This window comes from Myripristis murdjan, chromosome 1, assembly GCF_902150065.1.
Source record: "Myripristis murdjan chromosome 1, fMyrMur1.1, whole genome shotgun sequence".
NCBI classification, from domain to species: domain Eukaryota; kingdom Metazoa; phylum Chordata; class Actinopteri; order Holocentriformes; family Holocentridae; genus Myripristis; species Myripristis murdjan.
The window spans coordinates 16,186,096-16,211,941 of record NC_043980.1 but is presented as its reverse complement, the minus strand read 5'-3'; the positions used below and the strand labels follow the sequence as shown (position 1 = coordinate 16,211,941).

The following is a 25,846-nucleotide window of genomic DNA, read 5'->3' as shown; positions in this document are numbered from 1 at the left end:
GTCGACTTAAGCAATGTGGGCCCCTGAAGCTTCACCAGCAAGTCAGGGGGGAGGTGTGAGGTTTGCAGCAGGTTCTTTCAAAAGGAAGGAATCCCTCCTGTTACCTGATTGGCCAGGTGTTTAGACATCCATCAGGACTTAAATGTGTAAAGGATCAAGTAAATATCAACATCAGAAACGATTCATTTAACTTCCACCAGACTTATCATGCACATTCCACAAGCACTTCGATTCAGATGTTGTTGTGTAGTGGTGCTCTGCTGCAGTCTGTGGCTCTGACGGCACATGTAATGAAGGATAAATTCCATGGTGATAACATAACTATTATTAGGGGAGATATTTGTGCCTGTGTATTAGGCGACACAGAATACATGTCCCGTGCACATTTTGAAATTCTGCCTTTGTCCTCGCACTAACACACTTTTGTGGCAGAGGTGCTGTTCTGGCTTTGCCAAACAATAAATGTTTAAAGATATAAAACTAAACATGTACTACTGGTCAACAACAGGCTTATTGCCAAAATGGCAAGTTTGGCTCGAGGGCGGCAAGGTCACGGGGGTCACCCATAATAATAGCATCTCTGTAGGGTTCATGAATGTGCAGAATCTGAAAGTGATATGATAAAAGGTAAAATTACTGAGTACAGAACCTGAAAGTTTGACCTGATGGTGGCGCTAGAGGAAAGAAGTGTCAGAAAATGCATAAAGGATGCATACTCAAAAAGGTGCAGGTCATTGTTTTGTGGAAACAGAAACAAGAGTGCACACTTCTCTCTTGCAGTTAAAAAAAAGAATATATTGGACTACATGAACTACATTCCAATAAATTTCCTTTTTTTTAACTCTAAGAGAGAAGTGTGCGGTCTTCACTCTATTGTTTCTGGCACCAGAGGAAAGGTCATGGGGTCACCAGTCGTTGGGTTCGTCCTCTCGAGGTCATGAAGGTGCACAGAAACTCTGAAAAGATTTGAATCAAGGTATCAAAAGCAGGATCTGCAGCAGCAGCTAACAGAACACTCTCCTGAGAAATTATTAAGTGCAGGCATTAGGTTATTTAGGTTGGGTGTGAGCCCTCACAGCTCTGAACTGTTTTGTTTACCAAAGCTAAATTTAGCAGCTGAAAACTATGTGTAACCATGACAACCTCAACTCTATCAATGTCATGGCTAAATTAGAGGGATTTATTTTCTCAACATGGAGGCAGTCTATCTTTTTTAGTCAGCTAATAACTGGACTATCTGTTCATTAATGGTTTCCTGTAAAATCCACGTTTTTCTCAGCATTTTTGGGGTTTGGGGTGGGGGTGGGGGGCTTGCATGAACCATGTCACATACCAGCTTGCCTGCATTAACATATTATTACAGTATTATTAGGAGTATCCTAAAATGATGGAATAGAATCAACAACAAAAAAAGACAATCCTCGATGAAAATTGCACGATAATGACAGTCCCGCTGACCAGGTGTGTGCATACGTGCACTGTACAGTATTTTTATCTTGGAGAGCCCGATCAACACTTGGCTTTGGTCTCCCCCACCTGTCACACCAAATGTGTGCCTGCTTGCAGACGTGATCCTAGACATTATGACCATGGCCACCCACTTGGCCTGGCGCGACAGAATTTATCTGCCTTTGCCTCCCTCGCTCTTCTCTCACCTTTTCACCCAGACCAGTTGGCACGCCAATAGTGTCACCAGCTGAGCCGCTGCCCACTGAGGTCTGGAGGGTGGGTAATAATTGGCGTTTAAAGGTCACAAGAGGTTAAAGTTATTTGTCCACCATATGATAAACATTTTTTTTTTTTTTGTGAGATTCCTTGCCTTCCTCACGCTGGCTAGTTTTGCTCAGTGATAGTTGTGTATTTGCATGATAGTTTTATATGATTTCATGTATCAAATGAACAAAAATGGCTCTCCGTTGATATTGTATCTAAGGAAACACATGAGAAATACAGAACTTTTCTCGGTCATCTACATTGTACAACCACCCATCAAGCTATTCAACACAATAAGTCAATGCCCACAGTTCCTCAAGCCAAAGTGTCAGTATGATCACAAAGGGCTTTTATCCATCACAGCTGTCATATCGGTATATATTTGCATTTACTTAAAGATTAAAGAAGCAACCTAATATACACATACATTCAAAATGAAAACACCTTTATTTACATGGAAAAAATTTAAATATATTTATTAAAAGCTTATAATCAATTGTTCAAATGTCTGTCAACTGTATACTAACACAAAAACACTCCACGGTGCACACACGGCAGAGCATGATAGATCATACTATAAACACGATTGTTGTGATAACAACTTATCAATCTGTGTTAGCCCCAGTGCTGTACTTGGCCCAGTTAGATACCAACACATAAAGTAGGTCCCGCAAAGGTCAACTCATTACCTAGATGATATTTTGTCAAAAGTAGTGGTTCAATGGTCACTGTTTGAGTTTTCCTGGACAATGTCAGACAGGAGAGAGAGCAGACAGTCCAGTTGCTGCATCTGATTCTGTAAATTATGGTTCCTTATTGTTCATGGGCCTGTGTATTATGGTTCCTCACTTGACAAGAGCAGCAATACTTTTTTATAGGCTTGAATCCTAGTATAAGAGGGGGAAAAAGTGCGGAAATGTTAGGACCCTGTGTGAATAATTATCCTGACAAGCTCTTTGGGGCAAAAAAACACACCAAGGCTACAACTCAGGGCAGGAACAGCCACTGCACCGACTACAAGTACAAACAGAACAATGTCTTCAGCTGTACAGAAAATACAAAACCATACCACACTGCCTCTCTCTTACATCCCAAGCAGAAGCAGCATTTTTCTTAGGTTATTTATGGCGGTGACAAGATAGGGGGGATAGGGTAAGATACTCAGAATGGAGCAATGGAAATGGCTGTAAATGTATTATCTGTTTCATAAATCATGTGGTGGGTCTGGCCGTTGTTGGGGTGAGCGACCAGAAATAAATCCACGTATATGAAAAAGTCTGAGAATGCATCACTTCAGACCTACAGGGCTTGAAAATTAATCAAAGCCTTGCTGGTCGATGTCTGAGGGCACAGTGCAGCGAGTCAAGTTGGACAGGTAGAGTGCAGTCGTCATGGGAACAAGGCCGGCTGCCACCTTCAGAATGGTTAGCAGCCTCTCTGCTGCATTGGTCACACCATCTGGGGTCTGGAGAAATTAAAGAAACTTTTTAAGCACTAGAAGAACAAAAAAAGTGATTTGGTGCTATACTGTCAGTTAATCAGATACATTAACAAAAGCAGATCCAAATTAGGAGTTCACAGGGTTAAGACAGACTCTGATAGCATGACTGTGTTGCTGCTTATTAAGCTCTAATATTGTGGAATAACTGATAATCAGGACAGTGGGTTCAGCCACTGAATATGCAGGGAATAAACTCAAACAACATGCGAAAACAGCAACCATGATAACAAAAAAGAAAAACAAAATGACAATACAAATTTACAGTACAAAACAAACGCTCATTCATGTGCATATGTATGCAGGGGCAGCAGTATCTCTAGACATTAACACTATCAAGGTTAGAGATCCCATTGGAGACACTGTTAGAAAAAATGAATGTATGGCACACACATAAGCATGTCTACAAAATTTGGTTAATTTTGAAACAAAGCTGTTTATGATTAACTCTTTTTGAAAAGAAGTGACACTAACCTGATCCTCTGCACACAGCAGCGGGCAGTGGAGGGACGCAGCCAGCTTCCTGACAGTGTCCAGGCGAGCTGGGGGCACTGATGCATTACGAGCTGGAATAAACAGATTCAGAGGAGGGAAGCCGGTCAGACAGGGACACAGAAAAAGCTGAGCGTAGAGATAAAAAGCTTAGCAAAGGGATGGTCAATTACCCACATTGTGAGAAGGAAAACATGGAGAAAGTGTGAAAAAAAAAAAAAAAAAAAAAACTATCTCTATGAGAAAGTCTTTGCACCAGTTCATCCCATTTACTCCCTCAATTGTCCTCCATTTGTAGTGGAAAGTTGAGAATGGAAAATATCAGTAAGTCAATACTTTTGAGATTCAACTCATTTCCATACCGTTAGTGACAAGTAAGCAGACTTTTCCAAGAAAGTATCCAGGGTCCAAATACTTGAGGGAAGCTTCTGCTGACTGCAAACTGTGGAAAAACCAAAGAGTGGCATCGCATCATCAACAACCATCAACTGAGAATTGACTAGGTCTCAATTTACTTTATTAAGAAAAAAAAAAAAAAAAAAAAAAAAAAAAAAAAAAAAGCAAAATCAAATTCCCTGGACTGCAGATCATGTATTAATGACACTACAGACATACACAGAACAAAGGCTGTCATAAGAAATTAACAAGAACTAATAATTATGGCAATGCTTTCAGTCTGTGGAAACAAGATACAAAAGGAAAGATTGAGACTTGGGAGTTGGGGTTAGGACTTGAGTGACAGTGTAATGAAGAAAATAAACAGCAGCAGTGACAGCTGGCTTGAATGTTCCACAGTTATGGATGGCTGAACAATAAATAAAAACAATAAAGTGCAAAGCATACAGCTCTTGGGCCCTGTTCACAGACAACACAAGCAATATTCACTAAAAAGTCTTATGTTACAGCTAGAACAGACACAAAATACCGTGACTACGAGAAAACATGCAGATGTAGGAGGTTAGGATTTTAACCCTACCTGAGCTCTGAGGTCAGGTTGATGATGAACACCACCAGGTCTATCCTTGGACGGCTCTTCTCGTTCTTCAAAGGCAGTGGCAGAGTCTTTGCTAGTCTCCTGATTGGCACAACGAACACACAACATGCCACGCCTGATCAGATTGAAGTAAGAGGCGAGATAAAAGGGAAACTGAACCCTCTTGTATTTAACACCTCTTAAACTCTAGATTTGACATGAAAATGTTGGCAGACGATAATTTGGTCACCAAACATCTCCTGTTAGATAAGGATAAATCATAAACTAGTAAACAAACTGACATAAGGTTTTGAACATGTTGCTCCCTTAGATTGCTTCAGAGCTGAAAGGCACTGGAGTAATCTAAGTGTTTTTAATGTTCCTGGATTAGATGAAATAAAGTTTGTTTTAAGTCCCATACAAAACTGTGCCTTATTTTTTGACAAATGACCTTCTGCACCATTTTGAGGCGCTCTCACACTCTCCTTATGTCTGTAGTGAATTAGTACGTTGTCACTGTTCTGACACAGCCACTGGGCTATAAATGATGCACCAGAGGAAAACTGCAGGTGAGTTGGCTGAGGGAGGTCTTGGCTTTATGGATAAAGTATACACTGGGGTACACTGGTTCCAGATCAGCTTGTGTGCATCTGCTTGCAGGTGAAGGAGTCCTACTCACACATTGACAGTGACAGCTGTCTCCTCCACCAGAGCATCTGCCAACCTCTGCTGGAGCTGCTCCTCATTCTCCACCAACTGAGGAGACAAACATAACAAATCATCACTAAAAAACCGTACTCATACCTATCCAACAGTGACAAACACATCATAAACACTTCAAAATACGCTGGGATGTAGCTCAAAATATCCAAAACATACCCAGTGTGTATTTGTACATGTTCATTTTCTTCATTTTGGTTGCTGTAAGAGCGTTAACATGATTTATGTGAAACAAAAATGCATTTCCACCACAAAACAAAATGTATTACTGGACTCATTCTATGTGTTAAATTACGTGGTTAACCATTAAAACATGAATTATGCTATACGCCGTGGTCAGTACGTGACATGTTTTGTTTTCAACGTCAACTCCATTAGCTAGCTGACGTCGGCTAACGCTACCAAAAACAAACTTACCAGTATATTTGCGGCGTTCAGGCCAGGTAATTTGCTAAAAGGCTTCAGTAACGACATGTTGGCATCGACATGCAGACAGTAAAAAACAGGTAACACTCCTCTAGGTTTGATAGTTTTGGTGAATAACTCCGGCGGTGTTTAAACACTGTTGGTCATTTCCCTCTGCGCGCCTCTTTTCTGAACGTGCGTCTGACGTCATGACGCTGCATTTCCTCCGATATTCCTGCAGGTGGCTCTTTGCTGCCATCTACAGTCGTGAATACAGCGTTGTCCAATCTGTGCTGCAAGCGTGGCGTGTCTCGCATAAAATCCTCAACATGATCTTTCAAGAAAAAAAAAAAAACAAAAAAAAAAAACACCCCCACACACGTCTGTGCAAAAGTTTATGTAATGCAGTACTTAAATTAACCTATTAAAGTGTAATTTTTCCTTCCGTCAGTAGGACAGGCAGAAGGTAAAATCAACCACAGGAAAGTGTCCCTGCAGAATAGATAGATTCATATTCTTGATCAGCGACTGCAAATATGGGTTATTGAACACACCGAGGCCCTGTGGTTGAAAAAAAAATGCTATTTCTCAAAAAAAAAAAAAAAATCAATGCACAAATAAAACTGTGAAGGAGTAAATGACAAACATCTGCATGAGCAACTCCGTGTATTTCAGTGGAAGCAGAAAATTTTATTCACTTTATAGTAGATGGCACAGCAATGTACAGATCCCAATATATCCAAGTTGTATCACAGCAAAAAGGACACAGGTCTGTTCAGTGGGCCTCAACTTAAGTACCAGCTCCTAAAAATGTATGTCTCCTAATATGCATTTACATGTCCGGAATCGAGCGGAAAGACTTGGTGGACTTCTTCCAGGGGACAAGTGTGTGTTTATTTAATGCACGAGATCGTCACTGTGTCTTGATTTTAAAGGCAGGCTCAACGATGTGTGACAGATTTCCTACACCCAGGGCGTACTTTCTATTCAAAATGAGACTGTTAGTTTCTGAAGGCAGATAACAAAGCACAAACATCAAAAAGTGCCTTTAAGTCATTCACAACTCACTTCAAACATTACTGCGGGCATGAAGCCACATCAATGAGTCCACCTTTTAACCAATGCAAATAAATCCATAGCTACTAAACCTCATGAAACAGATACCAGATTCCTAATGGAACACAGGAAAAAAACAACAGTATTAACAACACTGAAGGTCATACTAATGATAAAAAAAAAAGAACAGCACTTCCCTTAAGTGAAATAAAACAGACTTAAGGTAGGTCTTCAGTTTCTATCACTCTCCCAATCCCTCATCGTTGTCCAATCAATTGTACATAAGATTGACAAGATGGCATTAAAAAAAAAAAAAAAAAAAAAAAAAAAAAAATTAAAAGTAGTTTCCTGGTCACTCAAGCCTTCCTAGGTCTTTCCCATCCACTCACCACATTTCAAAGTTACTGTCTTACATATAAAACTTGCTTTGCGTATGACCTTGACCGCCACCATTTAGTTGGTCACCCCCGTGTAAAGTTTCCGCCTTCCACCCCCTCCACCCCCCCTCCCCATACCACTAAAGTAATGTCCCATCTTTAACATGAACACATACAGCACTGACACATACACATCCTCACCCACACAATCAGCTCTCCCCGCTCCTGCAACTCAACAAAATTTCCAAATCAAACTTTGCAGGCATCCGTCCCTCTCAAATCTCTCCTGACTCTCTCTCTTCAGAGCTGGAGCGTCTATCCCTCTCATATGACAGGGATCGCTCTCGTTCCCTGCCCTTGGCCGTCTCCGGGGAGGTGGACCTCTCCCTGTTCTCCCTGTTCTCCCTGTTCTCCCTGTCTCCGTACTCGGCCCTGTCGTCACGCCAACCCTCCGCTGTGCTCTCTCTCCATCTCTCCTGGGACGGGGAGCCATCTCTGTCGCGGGTGTGAGATGATCTGTCTCTGGAGGACCTGGAGGGGGACAATCAGCCATGGAGACAAAACTTTAGGAGCAAATCCACCTCGACTGTCAGCTCACACAGGACCGGGCTCTGAGTTGATGTCCTGCGTATTTCCAAGTTACATATTTCGCTGTTCCTTTGGTAACTTACACCTGTCAGTACTGTTCATATGCAAATGATGGAACCAAGTAAAGCCACTCAAAGAACTGCAGACCATTTTTCCTGAGATGTTTCTGCTGCTTTGATCTTTCTAAACCAAGCACAAGTAACAGATTCAATAAAGATTTGGGTTTTATGAGTAAACTTGTAGTCACTGGTTTTGTATGGGCTTTGGCACGAGGGCCACTTGATCATTTTCACTGCTGATTAATGTGTTCGTTTCTTTTTTGATTAAGCACTGACCAATCATTTTGTCTACGAAATGTTAAAAACAATGAGAAACACCATTCATAATTTCCTGAGCCAAAAGTGATATTTTATAATTGCTTCCACAGTTTGACCAGCAGCCAAAACAAACCCCACATTATTAATTTTATAATGGTATGAAATGAAGTTGTAGCACGAATCATAAGCAATCAATTATTAAAATTATAAGCAATACATTTTCTGTCAATTGACTAATTGTTTCAGCACTGTTTTGCACCACTAATAAATCAATGCAGTGCCTTTACTTTAAAGTGTGATCTACAAGATGCCATTCCTGTGCGTGACTCAGGCCTGAATCTCGGCGTAACAGGATGGAGTGACTGGCTAGATTTCCTCACATCCTCACACCTCCTCCCTCTCTCTCACTCACAGCATCAATTGACACGGAAAATATTATTGAGCTCGACAAATTAAGAAAATAGCTGCCGTTTTAAACAGCTACTATACTGAGCAGGATTTCAGAGAAACACAGAGCTAAAAATATCAAAGTGCTCAGAGCCCTCTTGGCTGAAATGACTGAAAAAGTGTTAAGGGTATCATTTGACTTTTAAAATCAATACAGCATCTGAGGAAAGTGTTTGAAACAACTTCTGAAAGACACACCTGCTACTTGGCTGAGGCTATACAGGATTTTTGTTCAAAAACAAACTGGTTGTGATTATGACCACTATTATAATATCAAGTAATAAATTAGAGTAGCTTCAAGACAGCATTTAAATGAAATAAGCTGCTTCATATTTTGTCGAGAATTAACATCTTCCTTTCAATAATCAAAGGCAAGTATTCCAGTGTGATCTGTAAGGTAATCATCTAGTTGCCAAAGCCTAATATGCAGATAACATTAATTTACAGACAGAGGACTAAAACTCCTGATTCAAGCTCACTGGATTTTGCTTCACTGTGTCAGGTGAATTTCTCATTCAAGCTAAAAATGTTCAAACCAAGGTTTACACCATCTAGAGCAAAGCTGCACCCATCTAGCTTCCTTCCACTGACACTGCATACATTCACATCGCCACTAATTATTTCCCTGTTTGCTCTGTCTCGACGTGTAAGGTTAAGAATAGAGGAACTGGGCCTGCAGTTACCAAAGTTTCAGAATCATTCCTAGGAACTGCACTGAAAACTATGACTAGGACTAAAAATACTAACTCTGAGGAGGATTTGAGAGTTAGTTATGAATCTTTCCACACACACACACACACACACACACACACACACACACAGCAAGGATTAGGCCTACTCCTAGGAGCAAGTAGGACCTCACTGTTTTGCATTGGTTTTAGATGCAAACTGAAACATTCTGTAGGGTTACAAAACATGTCGGGCTCTGCCAACGTAGCATAAAATACTTGCTTTGGCTTGGACTACACAACAGCAACAAGACAAAGGCCTCACCTCTTCCTCTTGCTCCTGTGAGAGTGGGATCGTGAGCGGTGCCTGTCCTTGTGCCGATGCTTCCTCTCTCGTTCCCGGTCCCGATCTCCACCCTCTTCTCTGGAACGAGATGAGTGGTGCCGTCTTGAACGATGGGAGGACGAGCTGCCTCCATCCCTACCAGAGATAATTTTGTGGACAAATGGACATATTTGAGGGTAAAACCGTGACAAAAGGGAAGGCTGTAAAAATAGGTTGCCTGGCTGCTATAACCCCAATGCCCCTTTACACATTTTGCAAGGCTGTGTTGCACCATGGTCTGTGAAACTAAGCTGTTAATAAGTCTCAGCACTTATGCCAATATGATGATTATCTGAACTTTTAGAGAGATTCTTGTCGAGACAGACGTACCTGTATCGGTCTCCACTTCTAGATCTTGACCTGAGATGGGGACAAAGACCAGATAGTGTCAAGTTTCACCGCTGACATGGACACAATCCCGCACTCTGCACATGATAACAGTGGGAAGTAAGGTTGTTTCTTACCTCCTTCGGTCCCTCTCCCTTTCTCGTTCTCTTTCCCATTCTCGCTCTCTCTCACGCTCTCGTTCCCTTTCTCTCTCTCGTTCTCGTTCCATCTCCCACTCTCTTTCTCTCTCCTCCTCTCGGTCTCGTTCCTCTCGTCTTCTCATTCGCATTCTTTCTTGTTTCTCAACAACTGCTTTCTAGGGGGAAACGTAAAACAACTGAAAAATACTAACAAGTGACCGAGTACGTTCAGTACAACTGATCATAATGGCCTGCTGCTTTCCTATAAAACACGCTCAGAAAGATAACCACTGTCTTATTTCACAAAATGGATGAGTACAAGGCTTACATTTAGACTGTGTAGCTTCTCGGGAACCTTGCTGACTAATAACAATAGAAATTAGCATAGTATATGCTATATCAAATACACCACTAACCCTTAGTCTGTCAAGCTTCTCACGGATTTCGATGAAGCCAAGGTGCAGTTTGCCCCCGAAGTGGTCAGCTAGACGACGATCATTGTCATGGAGACCCAAATAGGCAGAGCACACCTCACACACCCTTAGTTTTTGTTGCTGGAAGCTGGAGGCTGGCATTGAGTTCCTGTACACATCCTGTAACAATGCAGATTACAGCGGCACTGAGAAACAAGCATACATTAACTAAACAAACACAGCAGAATAAAAAGGGATTGAACTTTTTGTTTCATAAAGGAAAGGAGTGTGACGAACCTAAGACTAGAGTATGAACGCACTGTCAACTCAAAACGCACAGTCAGAGTGAAACGCCTTTGGTTAACTGCACCAGGGAAGTAGCTTACAATGACATTTATTTGTGGAATGTGAAAATGAGGCATCATTTCATGCAAATTCAGCATCACATATAAAACCCTTATTCACAGAATTTGAATATTTGTAGTGTGGGTACTGACATATGAGTGAAACTATTTTAACAGAATTAAACATAAACCAGTGATGAAGTGTCTGACCTCTGCCTCTTTCTTCATGGCCCGGGTCTTCTCCACCTTTTCCAGCACTTGTTGGGCCTCGTCCACATTCCCCTCTCCCCCCAGCTGTTCGGCCCGGGCAAGCAGCTTCCCAATCTCCTCATTCAGCTCATGGACACGCTCAGCCTTAACATGGCAGACGAAACAGATGAAAAAAAGAATCAGCGACAAAAACAAAGATGACCAAAGCTCTTTCTCTGTGTATCAGATTGTAGACACTCAGCTGGCATGACTTAACATTTCCCACGGAAGATGAGTTACTCTGCATGATTACAAGCACAGCATTCATGACAACTTGATACTAATCTCACTCAAAAAAGTGAACGGGGAGTCAGCCACCTTTGCAGCCACTTCAGCGCTGATCTCATCCTGTGTCTCAGCCAGTCTCTTCTTGGCCAACTCAGTCCTGCGGTCACAGTCAGCGATGAAAGACTGAAGATGCTCCGCGGCCTGGAAGAAGACAAGAAAGATAAACGGGTATCTACACATATGTGGCTCTGCAGACCCTCATATTCCCCACAGACAAGTATGTCACTGTTATATTCCTTTATACCTGTGAGACTGTGTGAGTAGCTCTGTTGAAAACATTGATACACAGTTATGTGTGCTATAATGACAAAACCACTTACATCGAGCTCAAAGAAGTACTCCTGCTGCTTGGAGGCAATTTCATAGTCTGCTCTGAGGGCCAGGTCATGGACCTTCACACACTCTCCCAGGTCCATTCTCTGCAGAAATCAGGGCAGTGTCAATGTATTACGTCTTGTGTGCTTACTGAAACTTGATCATGTAGAAAACTGCAATATACAGGAGCTGAACAGGTGGCTTCAGTAAATAAACAAAATCAATCACAACTGCACTTTTAATTTGAATTCCTAGTTCTAATTATTGGATTTAGACCAGTCAGGTTACAAGTCCAAAGGTTTTAATGGCTTAACGTGACTTGTTTGTTTGCAATGCGTATAAATTAGTCCACATATTCACGCCAACATGTCTATTTTTTATTATTATTATTTTTTTTTACATTAATGACAATAAGCAAAGCGTCAGTGCGACAACTAGCACACAAAACTTGCATTTCCACCAGAACAACAAAGTATAATTTGCCTCTCAAAAAAACACAACAACAACTTAACCAGCTGGTGACCACTCCTAACCTGTAAACTGATCTCTTTGTACTCCCTTTTGGTTCACAGGCTCTGAAAACAAATGGATGTCCATTTGTGGTTGCCTCAGGCAATGACTTTTACTTTCCCTTGTGAGGATGTTTCACTCAATTATTGATGAAAGCCTAACAGTTTCATTATTTCATTTGACATCTGTCCTGTGACCAAGCAAATCAGAAACAAAAATACTTTATCCCCCAGGAGAGATTGGGTATATATATGAATAATATAAACAAAACATAAACAACCTACAGTAAAACATTCTCCTCCTCTGGTTCATTTTCATCGTCAGCTCACTGACACCTGTAGGTTTCGTTTGTGCATATCATTTGCATCTCTGGTGCTTTCCTCTGTAACACTTCCCTGATTATCTTATCAATCATGAAATATTTTCATGTCATACGCATAGTGTCACAAGGTAAACATTCAATAACTTCAATTACGGTCATTCCAGTGATGTGAAAGTGTGTGTGTGTGTGTGAAACGGGACACTCACGGTGCCGGACAGGATGTCGTGAGGACACGAATCCAAAAGATGACTCTTGCAGACACGCTCGTCTGTGAATTTGATCCTCTGCCGCATGGTGTCCCCTTTAAAAAGGAAACAAAAAAGTGGATACACCCGGGTTAGTACAACTCACAACGATCTTCTGTGCTAACTTTTTTTTTTAAGCGTGCCAATCAAACACACTAAGTGATTATGTGGCAGATTTACAATAAACAAGTCAGTCAAGCACTAGTATAGCCTAAAGTTAGCTGCTCGGATGGAGTGGCACAAAATGATAACAATTAATGGCGAGTAATTGGGCCATGAACAAAAGAAGATGATCGGTAATTAAATAAAAATCTTGTTGCTCGGCAGGGTTATCTTCCCGGAGAGTGCCACTCACTCTAACTTAAAACCCCTGACCAAGTTAACTCAAACACCACCCGGCTGGATGTCTTGTTAGCAGGCTAGGTTAGCACAGCATGTCCCATCCGGCTGCAGCTCGTTAGCTCGCCTAGCCTAGCCTAGCCTAGCCGCGCTAACAGCAACACAAACTTGAACAGTGTGAGGACAGCGGATCACCAACACATTCTGTCATCCAACCCCGGCTCACCATCTCTCCCGGTGCCCATTAGCTGGTCCAGCATGGCTCTCATTTGCGCCTGGGCCGACATGTTTTCTGGGTGTTTCTGTCACTCCGCTGTCGCTCCACGCCGCCGCCAGTCCTCACACATGCAGCCTCCACACCGCAGGCCTCGGTGACGGCTCCTCCACCAGCGCCGACAACTTTTCCTGAGGAGTTCCCTTGAAACAACGAGCCGGTGGCGCTCGGTGATGTTTGGCTGGTTGTGATGGCTCACAAGCGGCGGTGTGCGGCTGTGTACCGCGGACAGCAGCAGGTAGGTTGAGCAGGTGTGTTTGAAAACTGCCGGAGTCTCCCTCCTGCTCGGAGCTGCTCGTGTGGCGAGTTCACCGAGCGGTGCACGGGATGTAAACGTTGTTGTTGTTGTTGTTTTCTCGGCTAATTTGATTTATTTCGAAAACAAGTCGCCGGTTCCTCTGCGGCTACAAGCTCGACCATATCACTCAGGTGTGTTTCCCGGCCGCTCGGCTACAAGTTGGCAAGTTTATTCAACGTCCTTTCTTCCCCCCTGTCGACTTCCTAGCTCTCCGTGCGCGCCGCCGCGGAATCGCGCTCTCGGCCTCGAGGAAGTGCTGCAGTCCTCGCCTCGCGCGCTGCTCGTTTTGGATGATTGGCGGGTGCACGTCATCACACGCACGGATATATCAAAATAATCGTAATAATAACATCGATTATAGACACGATAAACCTGATGGTAAATTTATTGATTCAATATGGAAAATTTCAAAATGCGCAATTACGAAGCTTACTTCAAATTTCTTTGTTTTTTTGTGTGAATTTAATAAATATATAAAGACCATCAAATTTATTAACACTAAAAAAGTGATAAAACTGTCAACATGTACTGTGAACTCCTTATAGAGGAATAACTTATTCGTTTTTTGTATTATATTTGTATGTGTATTTTTTTTCTGTATTGATTTATATAAATGAAATCTATTTTTCCCAATATTTTTATTTTTATTTTTTTAAATTTTAATTATACACCTGTTTCTTTGTACAGCATTATGATGAGCACATGTCTGGAATGTATATTGTCTATATATTTATTTATACTAAAATGTATATTGTATATATTGTATATTTGAATGTATTTTAGTAAAGATAAAATAAAATAAAAAATATTCTGAATAACATTTTATCACATTATTGCCATGATTCTTATTCTCTAATGATTTTATATTAATGAGTCTATTTTTCTCCATTTTTATTCGAATTTTTCTTTTTTTTCCTTTTTAAATCATACTCCTGTTTCTTTGTACATTATGTCGAGCACGTCTGAAGTGTGTGTATATTTGAATGTATTTTCAACAGATTAAAAACAAAAGGAAAAAAAAATTGTATGAATCTTACTATCTAATTATTTTATGTGAATGGAGTCTATTTTTCCCTATGATACTTTTTATTCTTTTTTGTAAATCATACTCATCATACATGTTTATTTGCACATTATATTAAGCACGTCTGAAATATTTATATATTTCAATGTATTTTCAAGATAGATTAATGATTTACGTTCCACCTTGATTATGTACCCTTTACATATTTGTCTTCTTGCATCATAAATACTTTTTTGGGACAAATTTCTGCACCAATTTCCACTGGAATATGTACAAATGCGTTTAAATTTTCAATTAAGGCAATTACACACTATGCATATTTTTTAACATACAAAGTAAAACACGTCGTGCACGAGGATTTGTAAATTTAAATTATGGATTTATTTGTAATCAGAATGGCAGTGTTGACTGACTACATGATTAATACATGCTGTTTATACACCAAAACATGTCTTAGACTTATTTATGAGTTTGATTGTTTTTGTTTGTTTTTTTTTTTCTCAAGCCACGCCCACATAGTCACAGCGGACCCACCCCTGCTTCACACAACTGGAAAAAAAAATGGCGTCGGCGATACTGCGGCTCTCACGGCATTTTGCCACCAAAAACACTGGCATAATGAGCCGCGGCAGCGGGTCGACAGCCTCAGCCGTGTGCAGGGCAGCTCCTCGGCGGACCGCAGTGTCCACGGCGTCTGGAGCCATCCTACCCAAACCGGACAAGGTGAGTTTCTCTGCCGGGACAAACCTGACGGGACCAGGGCGTGGGCGGGACATAGCCGACTGATTGACACCAGCTCTGGCGAATAGTAAAGCAGGAAATGTGCTCGAACGCCCAAGTTAGCCAATGAGCCTTTGTTTATTCAACCGAAAGGTATTTTCAGGAAGTAATTATTTTTTATTTTGTGTATTCAAGAGTAAAATGTGGAAAATAATACTGTTTGTTTCGGGATATAAGCGAACTGAATGGATCATCCATTTATTCAGTCGTAATACAATCTTAAGTTGGATGTTTTGGTGTGCCGTATTAAGGCAAAACAAGTCGTTTTGACTCGTTTTGTCGTGAAAATGGTAACGACGCAGACACACCGGCTGTAGGAATGCTAATTTGGAGCCTAGAGATATAAAAGCACCATAAAGGTCACTACTATTGATATTGAATCACTATAGAGAACCACAGACACAAAATAAAGCCATATTGGAATTTTATAGTGTTATATGAGATTGTTAAAAAGATAGGCGGCCACAACTAACATTACCTCGCATTTAAGTAGCGACCTCAAACACAAATGTCTTTGTTTTTTTTTTTTTTTTTTAATAGTGGAACGCTCGAGTTAACAATAATGTGCCCACAGTCTTGTTTCAGTACTGCCAGTTGTCCTGGGGGTAGTCTAGGAGAGTTAATGTAAATCTAATTTAAAGAAGCATTTACCCATGCACTGTTTGGTTATTTTTAGACTGACTCTCATACACAGTGAACCTTACAAGAAATGATTCTCAAGCTTATAGGAGTACATCCTGTGTGTAGTTCACTGATTTAGTCTCCCGTTCAGTGTCATGTTCATCACCTCAATGACTGTGATCTTGTTTCTAGTTTTACGGCAGATTTTGTGCATATTTCCAAAGCTAGACTGACCTATCTGTCCTAGAGCAAAATGATTTATTGAATCCTTTAAACCAAAGTGGGGATTTATACATAGTAAGTAATCATTATTGCTTAATAATATTGACGTCACTTTTCCTCCCTCTGATTCCCAGACTTCCTTCGGTCTTATCCGCATGACAATAGTGGTGGTGCCTTTCCTGTATGTGGGAACTCTGATCAGCAAAAACTTTGCTGCTCTCTTGGAGGAACATGACATCTTTGTCCCCGAAGATGATGACGATGACGACTGAGCTAACATCAGTTTTAAAAAAAAAAGAGAGAAAAAAAGGTAAGGTTGTAGTGTATATGAGCCACGCCTTATTTAACGTTTAAATTAATTCAGTGCTCCCTATGTGTGAAAGGTGGAACAACTGCACTTCAGAGGTAGATAAGAAAAAAAGGTGCAGTTTTCGGCAGTTTGTGGTGATGATGGCGGATAACAACTGAGAGCTGACGACATTTCAAAATCATTTTATTTCCTTCCACAGGGTGCTTTGCAATAAGGACTGAAAGCATATCAGCTGGTGTGAGGAAGACGGGAAAAAGCACTGTGACTTCCACAACCATACCTCAGTCTTCTTCCACCTGTGTCTGCACTCTGTCTTCTCCTTTTCCAGCTTGTTCCCACTAAAGTATTTAATATCATATTCATGTGAGGCTATCAAGGCTACCAGTCATGCCTTCACTCGTTTGCATGTTTGTGTCTTACAACTCAATAAATTAAGTCGATACAGATGGAGAAACACTTGGGTGGTAGTCTTTCTTTGGTATTCTTGATTAATCTTAGCAGAGGCCATCTGTGCTTGGTGGTTTCCTGAAGAAAAACTCACTGTACTTTTATTCTCACAGCTCCAAATGAGAGCCAGCCAGGGCGATAACAACAAATCATATCATTGCATTGTGTGTTTTGTTTTATATTGGCTTCTTTAAGTGTCATTTTCCTCCACCGGTCAAGTTTCTCTTGCCCCCTCCTGCAGCGCGGCATTGGCCAGTCTCAGGTGTTCCTTGAGGGAGCCCGACTCCAAGTAGCTGCGACTTTTCATCTCATTCAGTTCTACATAAACTTCCTTGTACCGCTCATAAGCTGCTTCTTTCTCCTAGAATAAGGATCGGGGCATGAGAGAGGCAGATGGTGTGTCATAGTTGAGGAGAAATGATCATTGGATGAGTTTAAAGCAAAGTTGTAAATGTATATAATAAAAGATGTACAATACTTTGAGCCATTAGAAAAATGCATATAATAAAGTAGGTCAGAGCATCAAAGGCACCTTAATAAGAGACTGAACTTCACTCTGCAGACAGCTGATTTCTTTCTGAAGATACTGCACCTCATTTTCTTTTGCCCTCAATAGCACCTGAAACACACAAGACGTGACCCCTTACTACCAGTTGATTAAAAATGTAAAGATGAAAAGTTACAAAGCAAAAACATCCATCTTAAAAAGTCACTTAGTCTAATATTCGGTGTTACCATGTTATTTATCTGAAAACAAAAAAATCAGCCCGTGGGATAAGATAATACCACTTGTTTTCAGAATTTTCTTGAATCAAGCGTCATTTTCTTGATAACCTTTGTACTGTTCTACGTTGTTCTGCATTCTTTCACCATAATTACATTTGTTACCAGAAAAAATCCTGAAACAAGCGAAGCGGCACTGAAAAGATTTCACATTGCCTCATTCCACTGGCAGATTTTTTTTTTCACTTGCTTTGAGAAAAATAAGATTTTAAACACTGAACAGGACAATAACTGACTTACAAAGATGGAGATTTTTGCAGTGTAAGTCTGGGGATTTCACCAGGTCAAGCAAAAGACAATCTAGTTCACAATCTTTCACTGTTTAACACTGAGAGTGTGGTATATTAGCAGTGAGGAATAATGTGATCCAGGCAGTAGATGGCAGTATGGCCTGCACCAGAGTGTGACCCACCACAGATGGACAACACTAATGGGGACACTAGAAAAAAGGAGGAGGTGACAATATTGCCACAGGGAGCCGGAGATAGGGAAACAACACACTGGGAATGATCTGGGTAGTCTGTTTAATTACTAGTGGGTTCAAGTTTTCCGTGCTCATAATTCAGACTCTGCTTTCTGGATCATCGTGACAGGGCTGTCAAACGTTTACCGCTCCCAGCCGTGGTCCAGACTAATCCGTACCTCACAGTGCAGGTACAGCGAAGAGTGTGTTAAATGAAAGTGGGTTGGAGCTGCAAGAGGCTGAGGTAACATTGTGAATGTACCCTACACACTCCGCTGTCTAAATTAAGCATCACCTATTTTCTTATGAATTGAAGGAGCATCGGCTGTCACAACCATTTAACCGTACTTGTTATATTATTATCGTCACTGGCCTACCTCTACATCCGATGCACTACGTTCAGTTTTGCTGAGGGATATCATCTCTGACTTCTGCCCTGTGATGAAGGGGCGCATGCGACTGATCTCCTCAGCCAGCCTGGCCTTTAGCTCCTGAAAAAAAAAAAAAAAACAGGGATTGGCACTAAAATGATGGTTTAAAGCGAGACTGTGAACTGGTAGGCACACTGATGCTCAGTCTGTTTTTGTTTTTATTAATTTAATCAGAAGAAAAGGCATGAGATTTTATGAAAACGATCCTGAACTCAATAAACCAGCCTTGTAATGTGCAATGTGTTTAATAGACTCTCTCTGTGTTTACACTCATATCAAAAAAGGGACCTTTGTTTTTTGTTCTCCCTCTTTGCTTTTCTTTCTCTCCCTTTCCAAACCTGGTTCTCTCTTCTGAGCTGCTCCAGCTCTCTCTCCTTGCGGCCAAGCTCTGTCTCTCGGCCTCTGCTGCTCTGCTCAGTGCGGCTCAGCTCCAGGCACTTCTGTGAGTATCGCTCTGACAGCACATCCAGCTCACTGTGTAAGACCTCAGCCTGGGGTCTGACACACACACACACAGACACATATTACAGAGTAAATTATTATGCCCCATCGTGCAAGGGGTCACGGTTTTGTGTAGAACATTTAAAGCCTGCGGCGAGAGCCTGTGAAATGGAGAATATTCTGTCTATGATAGCGGCCTGCCTATAATCAACTTACGTCTGTCCTCGGTATGCAGTGTCCACATGTGCAGCCCCTCCAGCTAACCTCCTGGCCCTCTCCACCTCTCTGTCGAGCTCCTCCCTGTGAGCCGCTCTCAGTGCCTCCATAGCTGTGATGAACATGGCAGCAGCAGAAAGACAGTGACAACTGAGAAGTGGGCGATGAACAGCAGCATGAGGTAAAGGAGTCATTCTACCGCCAGCAATGGACTAGGAACCAAATCCTCTCACTTTTTAACTTTTAATTGTGTAAAGGTGCATTACACCTACTGAAAAAGATAGTAAAGATAAAGGTAGCACATTCAGCGCTGACATATTTGTCTTTAATGTGCATTGTTTTGGAGCTTAGCACTCGAGAACAAGGCTCTCCTGGTTGATGTGCACATCTATGATCTCTGCTCTGTACTAGTAGACAATAGTTTGTTTATGGAGGGAATTATTTTTCATAATTCAGGATTTTTACACGAGAGGATTGCAGAAATAAACTGTACAGGACTTCAGGTTTATTTATAGCCCTTCATCACTATCTCAGAGGGCTTTACAGGCCCATAATTTATAGAAAACCAGAACAATATCCACTGACTGGAGTATTCATAGAGGGCAAGAAAAAAACAAACAAACAAAAGGGGATAAAAATGGACAAAATCTTAGGAAGGATTACAGAGAGAGAGGGACAGGAGTGTGATGGGTGCCAACTAATAATCACTATCATCATCATAATTATTATTACATACACAAGGTTATTTTCTGTATGATATTTAAATACAAAAACCAACAAACACAAGCATTTTTCTCTGTCCACAAACAAATTCTTTGCTCTTTGTGTTTTGTAAACCATCAAACAAATGAATATAATCACATAGATTAATTTATATTTTTTTCAAAAATGTTAGATACATTCCTGAGTCAGCTTTTGAGAATCAAATTTCATGTGTGATGTGGTTTAATTTGTGTATATTTAAGACTTTTGTTTCAAGCGTATGTAGTGAACCAGTTCACAAATAGGACAATCCTGCCTTGCGGCTAACTAGCCTGTCAGAGAGGAAATCTCTTTGCAGTGGATCAGCTAATCAGATATGGAAATATAAAATGATATCACTTTAAACACTGTGTTTCTTGGCTGGCCTGTAGTGCCTGTGGGTCCAGACCTTTAGCAAGCCGGGGCGCACTTGCTACAGCTGTGTAGGCTGAGTATGTGAACATTCAGACATCATTACAGCTGCTGGTGCACACAGCACAAATCTCTGGGCGAGAGCAGTGTAACCATCATCGAGGATCATGTGGCCTGTGTTTTTTGTTCTATGAAAGGCGGATACCCTCTTTGATTTCTGGACCCTTCCCAATGTGTTCTCATCCATGTCAAAACAAACTTCTCTTTTGTTGCTTGTTATAACGTCTTGCCAAATTGTGCCTCGGTTGTGCAAAAAGGAGTGCACCCAGTAATGTCCTCACTTATTCACTGATGATTTATAAATATCTAAGTGATGGATTGGTGACCAGTTCAAAGTGTTTCCCTTCCATCTGACCAACACATGCTGGGATAGGATAGGCTGCATCCTATAATGACCCTGAATAGGAACGGGTATAGAAAATGAATGAATGAATGAATGGATGGATAGATATTTATTGGATATGGCGTAGGACTGTTTCGTTCATTTCCATTTCAATTTGCATTTCTGTTTCTGTTTACCTTATCCGATATATTTCTGAATGAGGAAACAGAAATCCCTTTGTAGTCCCTTGGTCTAGTCTGTTTTTGAATTTAAGATTGCTCGACTCATTATGCATTCATCAGCGTTGCTCCGTTGAAGGCTGATAGCCGAAACGCGTCAGCATGTGTTGGCTACCACAATGTTTAAATGCATTGTAATAAATACCTGAAGAATGGAGACCTGAGGTATCATCCATTTTTGGAGTGTCACCTCTCTCAATTTAAATTGATTTAAATTCCTAACCTGCTCAGTGTTTGTGTCACACTCACAGTGCTCTCCTCCTCACCTTTAGCAGCTGCCTGGCTCTCCTCCTCTAGCATCCTGTCCCTCTGTCTCTCCAGCTCCCTGATCTCTCTGGCGTGTTTCTCCTGCAGCTCCTGGAGTGCACTCCGATGAGCTGCTTCCATGGCCTCCAGTCTGGCCCTGCAGGGGGCCCCAGGGCCACACGGGCTGTCCACCTCCATCCCCATGGCCACTCGCTCCCTTTTAATACTCTCCACCTGCTGTCTAAGGGAGAGGGCCTGGGACGTGGAGAGGGGGACAGAGAAAAAAATAAGAATGAATGAGACAGAAGAAATGGACAGGGGCGCAAAGGTGTGGAGGGGTTTGATATCCAATTTGGAGGTTTGAAACATGACTTTACTTCTGTATACATGACCTCTGTAAAAATATATATATATAATTTCTCTGTTCAAGGAATCTTTCAATAGGCTTCTGTTGCCACTTGTCACATCTTGGTATGTTTTCTTACCTCCCTTTGAAGGGCTTCAGCTGCATTTAATTGAGAGGTTTGGGTGCCATTCACAGAGGGAACAGCCTGGTTGGAGCTCCCTTTACTAGTTTGGGTACCACTGAGAGACTGGAAGGCCTCCTCACAACTTGGCAGAAAGGTTTGGGGGCTAACGAGAGACTGCGACGTCTCTGAGGTGCTTGACTGATGAGTCTGGGCTCCAATGAGAGATTGTGCGCTCATTTCCCTGAAAGACATCCTCTCGAATTCTAGCCACTTCCTGCTGACTTCTGAGTCTATGGTATCAGTTACAGGCACAGGCACGCTCCCCTTCTTCAGCTCCATGGAGTCCCACCTGCTGCCCATCTCGCTGAATGGGATCCCCTCCTCAAACCACTTGTTCCTCTCCTCCAATCGCTTCGCTTGCTCCCTGTCCCAGCCCTCCCCTGCTTCCCTCTGACTGGCTGGAGATAAGTCGGACGGCGCTGCATCCAAATCCCCGTCTACACACCTAGTTTGGTGGCGGTCAGCTCGATGAGAGGCAGCAGCGGTAACAGTGGACTTGATACCGGCAGGAGTAGCTTCATAGCTCGAGTCCCCGCAGGTGAGCTGAGCGGGAGGTTGGCATGACGACGGTCTCCGGGAGAGGGGGTTCTCTTTCTCGCTGCCGGTGTCTGATTGGCTGAGGTTGGAATCAAGGGAAAGAAAAGAGGATAGGGTTACACATCAGAGGAGAGATAATAGATTGTGCTCACTACAGACAGACCCCGTAATCACATGGTCTGCTTTTATTCATCATGTTCAGGAATTCAGGTTCTTTGAGGGTGTTGCAGTAATTGTGTAACTTTTTCCGGTCCAAACAGCACTTTCAATGATTTGTTTTAGTGTGACCCAATTTATGAGCTCTTTGGCTCAATTTCACATACAGTCCCTCCTGGTACATCCTTAGACACAACATAATATACAATATGTGCCAAGCAGTTTACCCCTTATTTCTTGATTGCACTGCAGCCGGCAAATGACATATTTAACTTTTGGCTGCGGCACACACTTGGCCACAAGGGTAAAGACAGACTCACGGGGTATTATTGTGGATCGCCTGTTTTAGCAACTTCACCCAGTTCCGTCGTATTCTGGAGGTCAAGGCAGAGAGAGTGAACACTGCTCTCTTTGTCTGGAGGACATCAAAAGAAAGAACACACACACACACACACTGTTAAACAGCCAAACTGTGTAATTGGTGTCCATTTGTCAGTGAGAGGGGGTTTCCCTCTGCCCTTGTTACTGTGTGTACTGTGCAAGACAATGAGCAAAACACCAGGAAATACACACATGTATCTGGAACCCGTAGTTCTTCTCCACATCACACGCGGACACATTCACACAGGAAGTCAATGCGATCTCTCCATCCAGGTCGTCTGACTGTAACACAACAGGAAGAGCTACAATGAATTGAAAAGGTAACTCAAGCAACGACATCCCTCCTGTTTTTCTGTTTCATTTCTACTGGATTCTACCGTGTTGATAGGTATGGTTTCAACCTTTAAAACTGCTTCCAAGAAAACCGAAATTATCTCACAAATTATTCTTGGAATATCGGTGTCACATTTCTCTACTATGTTACACTGCCAAAAGCTTTCACAAACTCTCAAACCAAATAAGACTGAATAAAATACTGAAATATTGCAGGTTAACAAAACCGGGTTATTTTCTCAGAAATTAGGTATTGTGTTTGGACCACGTCTGGCCTTACCTCCTCAGCTTCTGAATCTCTGTAATACTTCAGTGAACCATCAGTCAAAACAAACCAGTGTTTCCTCCACTGAGAAAAACACAGAAGAAAACACAAAGGCCAGGTTCACTTTTTGCATTTCATCGGTGACATTAAAAGTGGTGTAGCGGTAACATAGATCCATTGATCACATCATTACAAAATGCAGGTTCATTTGTAAATAGTGTAAGGGTGGATTCTCTTCCTTGATGTTAAGTGTCGTCAGTATGTAGTTACAGCAGAGTTTTTTTAATAGAAAATGAGAAAAACTTCTTACCTTGCCATTTTCATCCAGTCTGGACATCCACCCCTTTAAGCAACAGCAGCTGAAACAAAAGTACAAGCTATTTCAAGTCATCGTGTGCTGGTCGGTGTCTCACAGTTTCTAGACGTGTGAAATTTAGAGGAAGCGGAAACTGTCAAAGCCAGATTAACTACTGCCAGCATGACTAAATAACATTACTACATCATTTTGAACTAGAAGGGCAAGCAATCAGTAACCAGAAGAAATCATGAAAAATTAGAAGTACAATAATAATATGAGAATATAGATATATTTAAAAAATGAATTAAGTATTTTTTTTTTCTAAAGCAGGCTCCCAAAACTTAGTATCATAACCACTTGAAAGCAGTGGAGGGTACTTATCTGGTAATATTTCATTCACATATAATACCATATAACACTGCTGAGTCAAACACTAAAATGAATTAAACAATAGAAACACTAATTTTGCACACAAACTGTCATGTGATTCCCCTTGGTGTTGTGACAGTTTCCTGATTGAAAACCACATTTAGGGTTTAGTGTCAGAACATGTCAGCACAAAATGACAGAAAATACTTACCGTGCATTTATAGTATTGTTTCCAGTGTGTGTATAATGACAGAGGGAGTGAAAGAGGAGAGAGACAAAGACAGAAGCAGTGAGGGAGAACAAAAATCATTTTATGATATGCCCTTAAGTGCAAGTAGGAAGATCATGCAGTTCCAGGTATTAGATCGCACCCGTAGCTGTCGTTTGTTGAACAAAATCTTTTGTGAGTTTTTGGGAACAACTGCAGTCTTTCACATATGATTGCTACATATATTTCATTGCACTAGAAACACACTTGAAATCATGCTTTTTTTTTAATTTCATTTTGTGGCCATTCATAGTTCTCTGTATGTTTCCTCAGCAGTTTTAGCCATGACATTGCAATACTGAGACAATGCTGAAACTGCAGGATGCATCAGCTTGAACCACACCAGAATCTATTAATAAAGACAATAAATCAAAATGAACACGCTGCCCTAAAGCCTACAGTGCTAACTAATGGCTTTTTCTGCAAGCTGCTTCTATACGGAGGGGCCTGAGGTAAAAGAGCTGAAATAAATATCAAGGAGCTACTTTAGAATGAATGTATGAATGACCCATTTTCTCCCAAACTCTGATGTGATTTAAAAAGACGCAAAGAGTCATGGGATCGTTCTCACCTGTGTTTCAGCATGTTCAGGACGCGCTCTCTCTTTCACCTTTGAAGATTTGTGCTTTTCACTTTGATTATCTGAGCTCTGAGAGAATGTTTATAGACAGATTACATACATGGATTTTTTAAAATAGAAACTGCTGTATTTCAACATGAATACATGAATGAATACTGCAAACATTTCTTACAGTTCTGCCACCGTACCTGTGTGTGAACAGAGGCTGTTGACGGTCTTCGAGAGAGTCTTCCATCCACTGAGTCACGAAATTTCTCCCGTCTATCTCTCCCTCTCTCTCTGCATCTCCCTTTGTCATCTGACTCGAGCCCTGAACTGTAAACACCTACTGTGTCCTCATACCTTAAAAAAGAAAATAAAATGTTACAGTACAGGGGATATTGCCTTTTTCATATTCTGGACCCCCAAATTGGCTTTCATTTATCTGCAGACCCCCATTTGAAAGGCTTTTGGCCCTCATATGAAAAGGTCTGCCTCTTAGTGTTAAGTATTTAATTGCACAGATACTTGAACACTGGTAAATACATTCAAAGTGGTTAGACTGACTCATAATGTTTGAATTATGTGTCATCCACTTTTTGTATCATAACATTTTTAATTTATTAAATTATGGTGAAATGAAATTATTCCTCATTTTGCTGGATGCCACACAAGATCTACCCGGGCATCTCTGGATCCCAGTTTGAAAGCTGATATTGAAAAATGATT

The 25,846-nt window shown here is 41.4% G+C and overlaps 4 protein-coding genes across 5 annotated transcripts; 1 reads left to right on the top strand and 3 right to left on the bottom strand.

The window, feature by feature from the left end:
- Positions 1-2,039: 2,039 nt before the first annotated feature.
- Positions 2,040-6,011, bottom strand: pane1 (proliferation associated nuclear element). Its single transcript, XM_030079354.1, has 6 exons — positions 5,814-6,011; positions 5,356-5,432; positions 4,680-4,778; positions 4,066-4,145; positions 3,686-3,777; positions 2,040-3,178 (listed from the first exon to the last, which is right to left on the bottom strand). The coding sequence occupies exons 1-6, from the start codon at positions 5,868-5,870 to the stop codon at positions 3,029-3,031; spliced, it is 555 nt and encodes a 184-aa protein (XP_029935214.1). The 5' UTR covers positions 5,871-6,011; the 3' UTR covers positions 2,040-3,028.
- Positions 6,012-6,454: 443 nt separating this feature from the next.
- LOC115378637 (putative RNA-binding protein Luc7-like 2) lies at positions 6,455-13,972 on the bottom strand. The gene is made up of 10 exons (XM_030079010.1): positions 13,358-13,972; positions 12,754-12,848; positions 11,721-11,819; positions 11,431-11,541; positions 11,074-11,217; positions 10,523-10,699; positions 10,104-10,282; positions 9,970-9,999; positions 9,580-9,735; positions 6,455-7,765 (listed from the first exon to the last, which is right to left on the bottom strand). Exons 1-10 carry the CDS (start codon positions 13,416-13,418, stop codon positions 7,510-7,512), a joined length of 1,308 nt encoding a protein of 435 aa, XP_029934870.1. The 5' UTR covers positions 13,419-13,972; the 3' UTR covers positions 6,455-7,509.
- A 1,270-nt stretch (positions 13,973-15,242) lies between these two features.
- Positions 15,243-17,114, top strand: LOC115378953 (essential MCU regulator, mitochondrial-like). Of its 2 annotated transcripts, XM_030079672.1 has the most exons (4): positions 15,243-15,450; positions 16,485-16,633; positions 16,702-16,711; positions 16,859-17,114. In XM_030079672.1, the coding sequence occupies exons 1-2, from the start codon at positions 15,289-15,291 to the stop codon at positions 16,620-16,622; spliced, it is 300 nt and encodes a 99-aa protein (XP_029935532.1). In that variant the 5' UTR covers positions 15,243-15,288; the 3' UTR covers positions 16,623-16,633; positions 16,702-16,711; positions 16,859-17,114. The 2 variants fall into 2 exon arrangements, with proteins under 2 accessions (XP_029935532.1, XP_029935445.1); XM_030079585.1 differs by lacking the exon at positions 16,702-16,711 and having other exon boundaries at positions 16,485-16,659; positions 16,858-17,114.
- Positions 17,115-17,246: 132 nt separating this feature from the next.
- On the bottom strand, positions 17,247-24,001 carry LOC115378564 (TRIO and F-actin-binding protein-like). The gene is made up of 11 exons (XM_030078876.1): positions 23,934-24,001; positions 23,639-23,707; positions 23,218-23,307; positions 22,965-23,059; positions 21,907-22,567; positions 21,442-21,676; positions 19,442-19,553; positions 19,123-19,282; positions 18,731-18,844; positions 17,640-17,726; positions 17,247-17,468 (listed from the first exon to the last, which is right to left on the bottom strand). Exons 1-11 carry the CDS (start codon positions 23,958-23,960, stop codon positions 17,322-17,324), a joined length of 1,797 nt encoding a protein of 598 aa, XP_029934736.1. The 5' UTR covers positions 23,961-24,001; the 3' UTR covers positions 17,247-17,321.
- Positions 24,002-25,846: the final 1,845 nt, after the last annotated feature.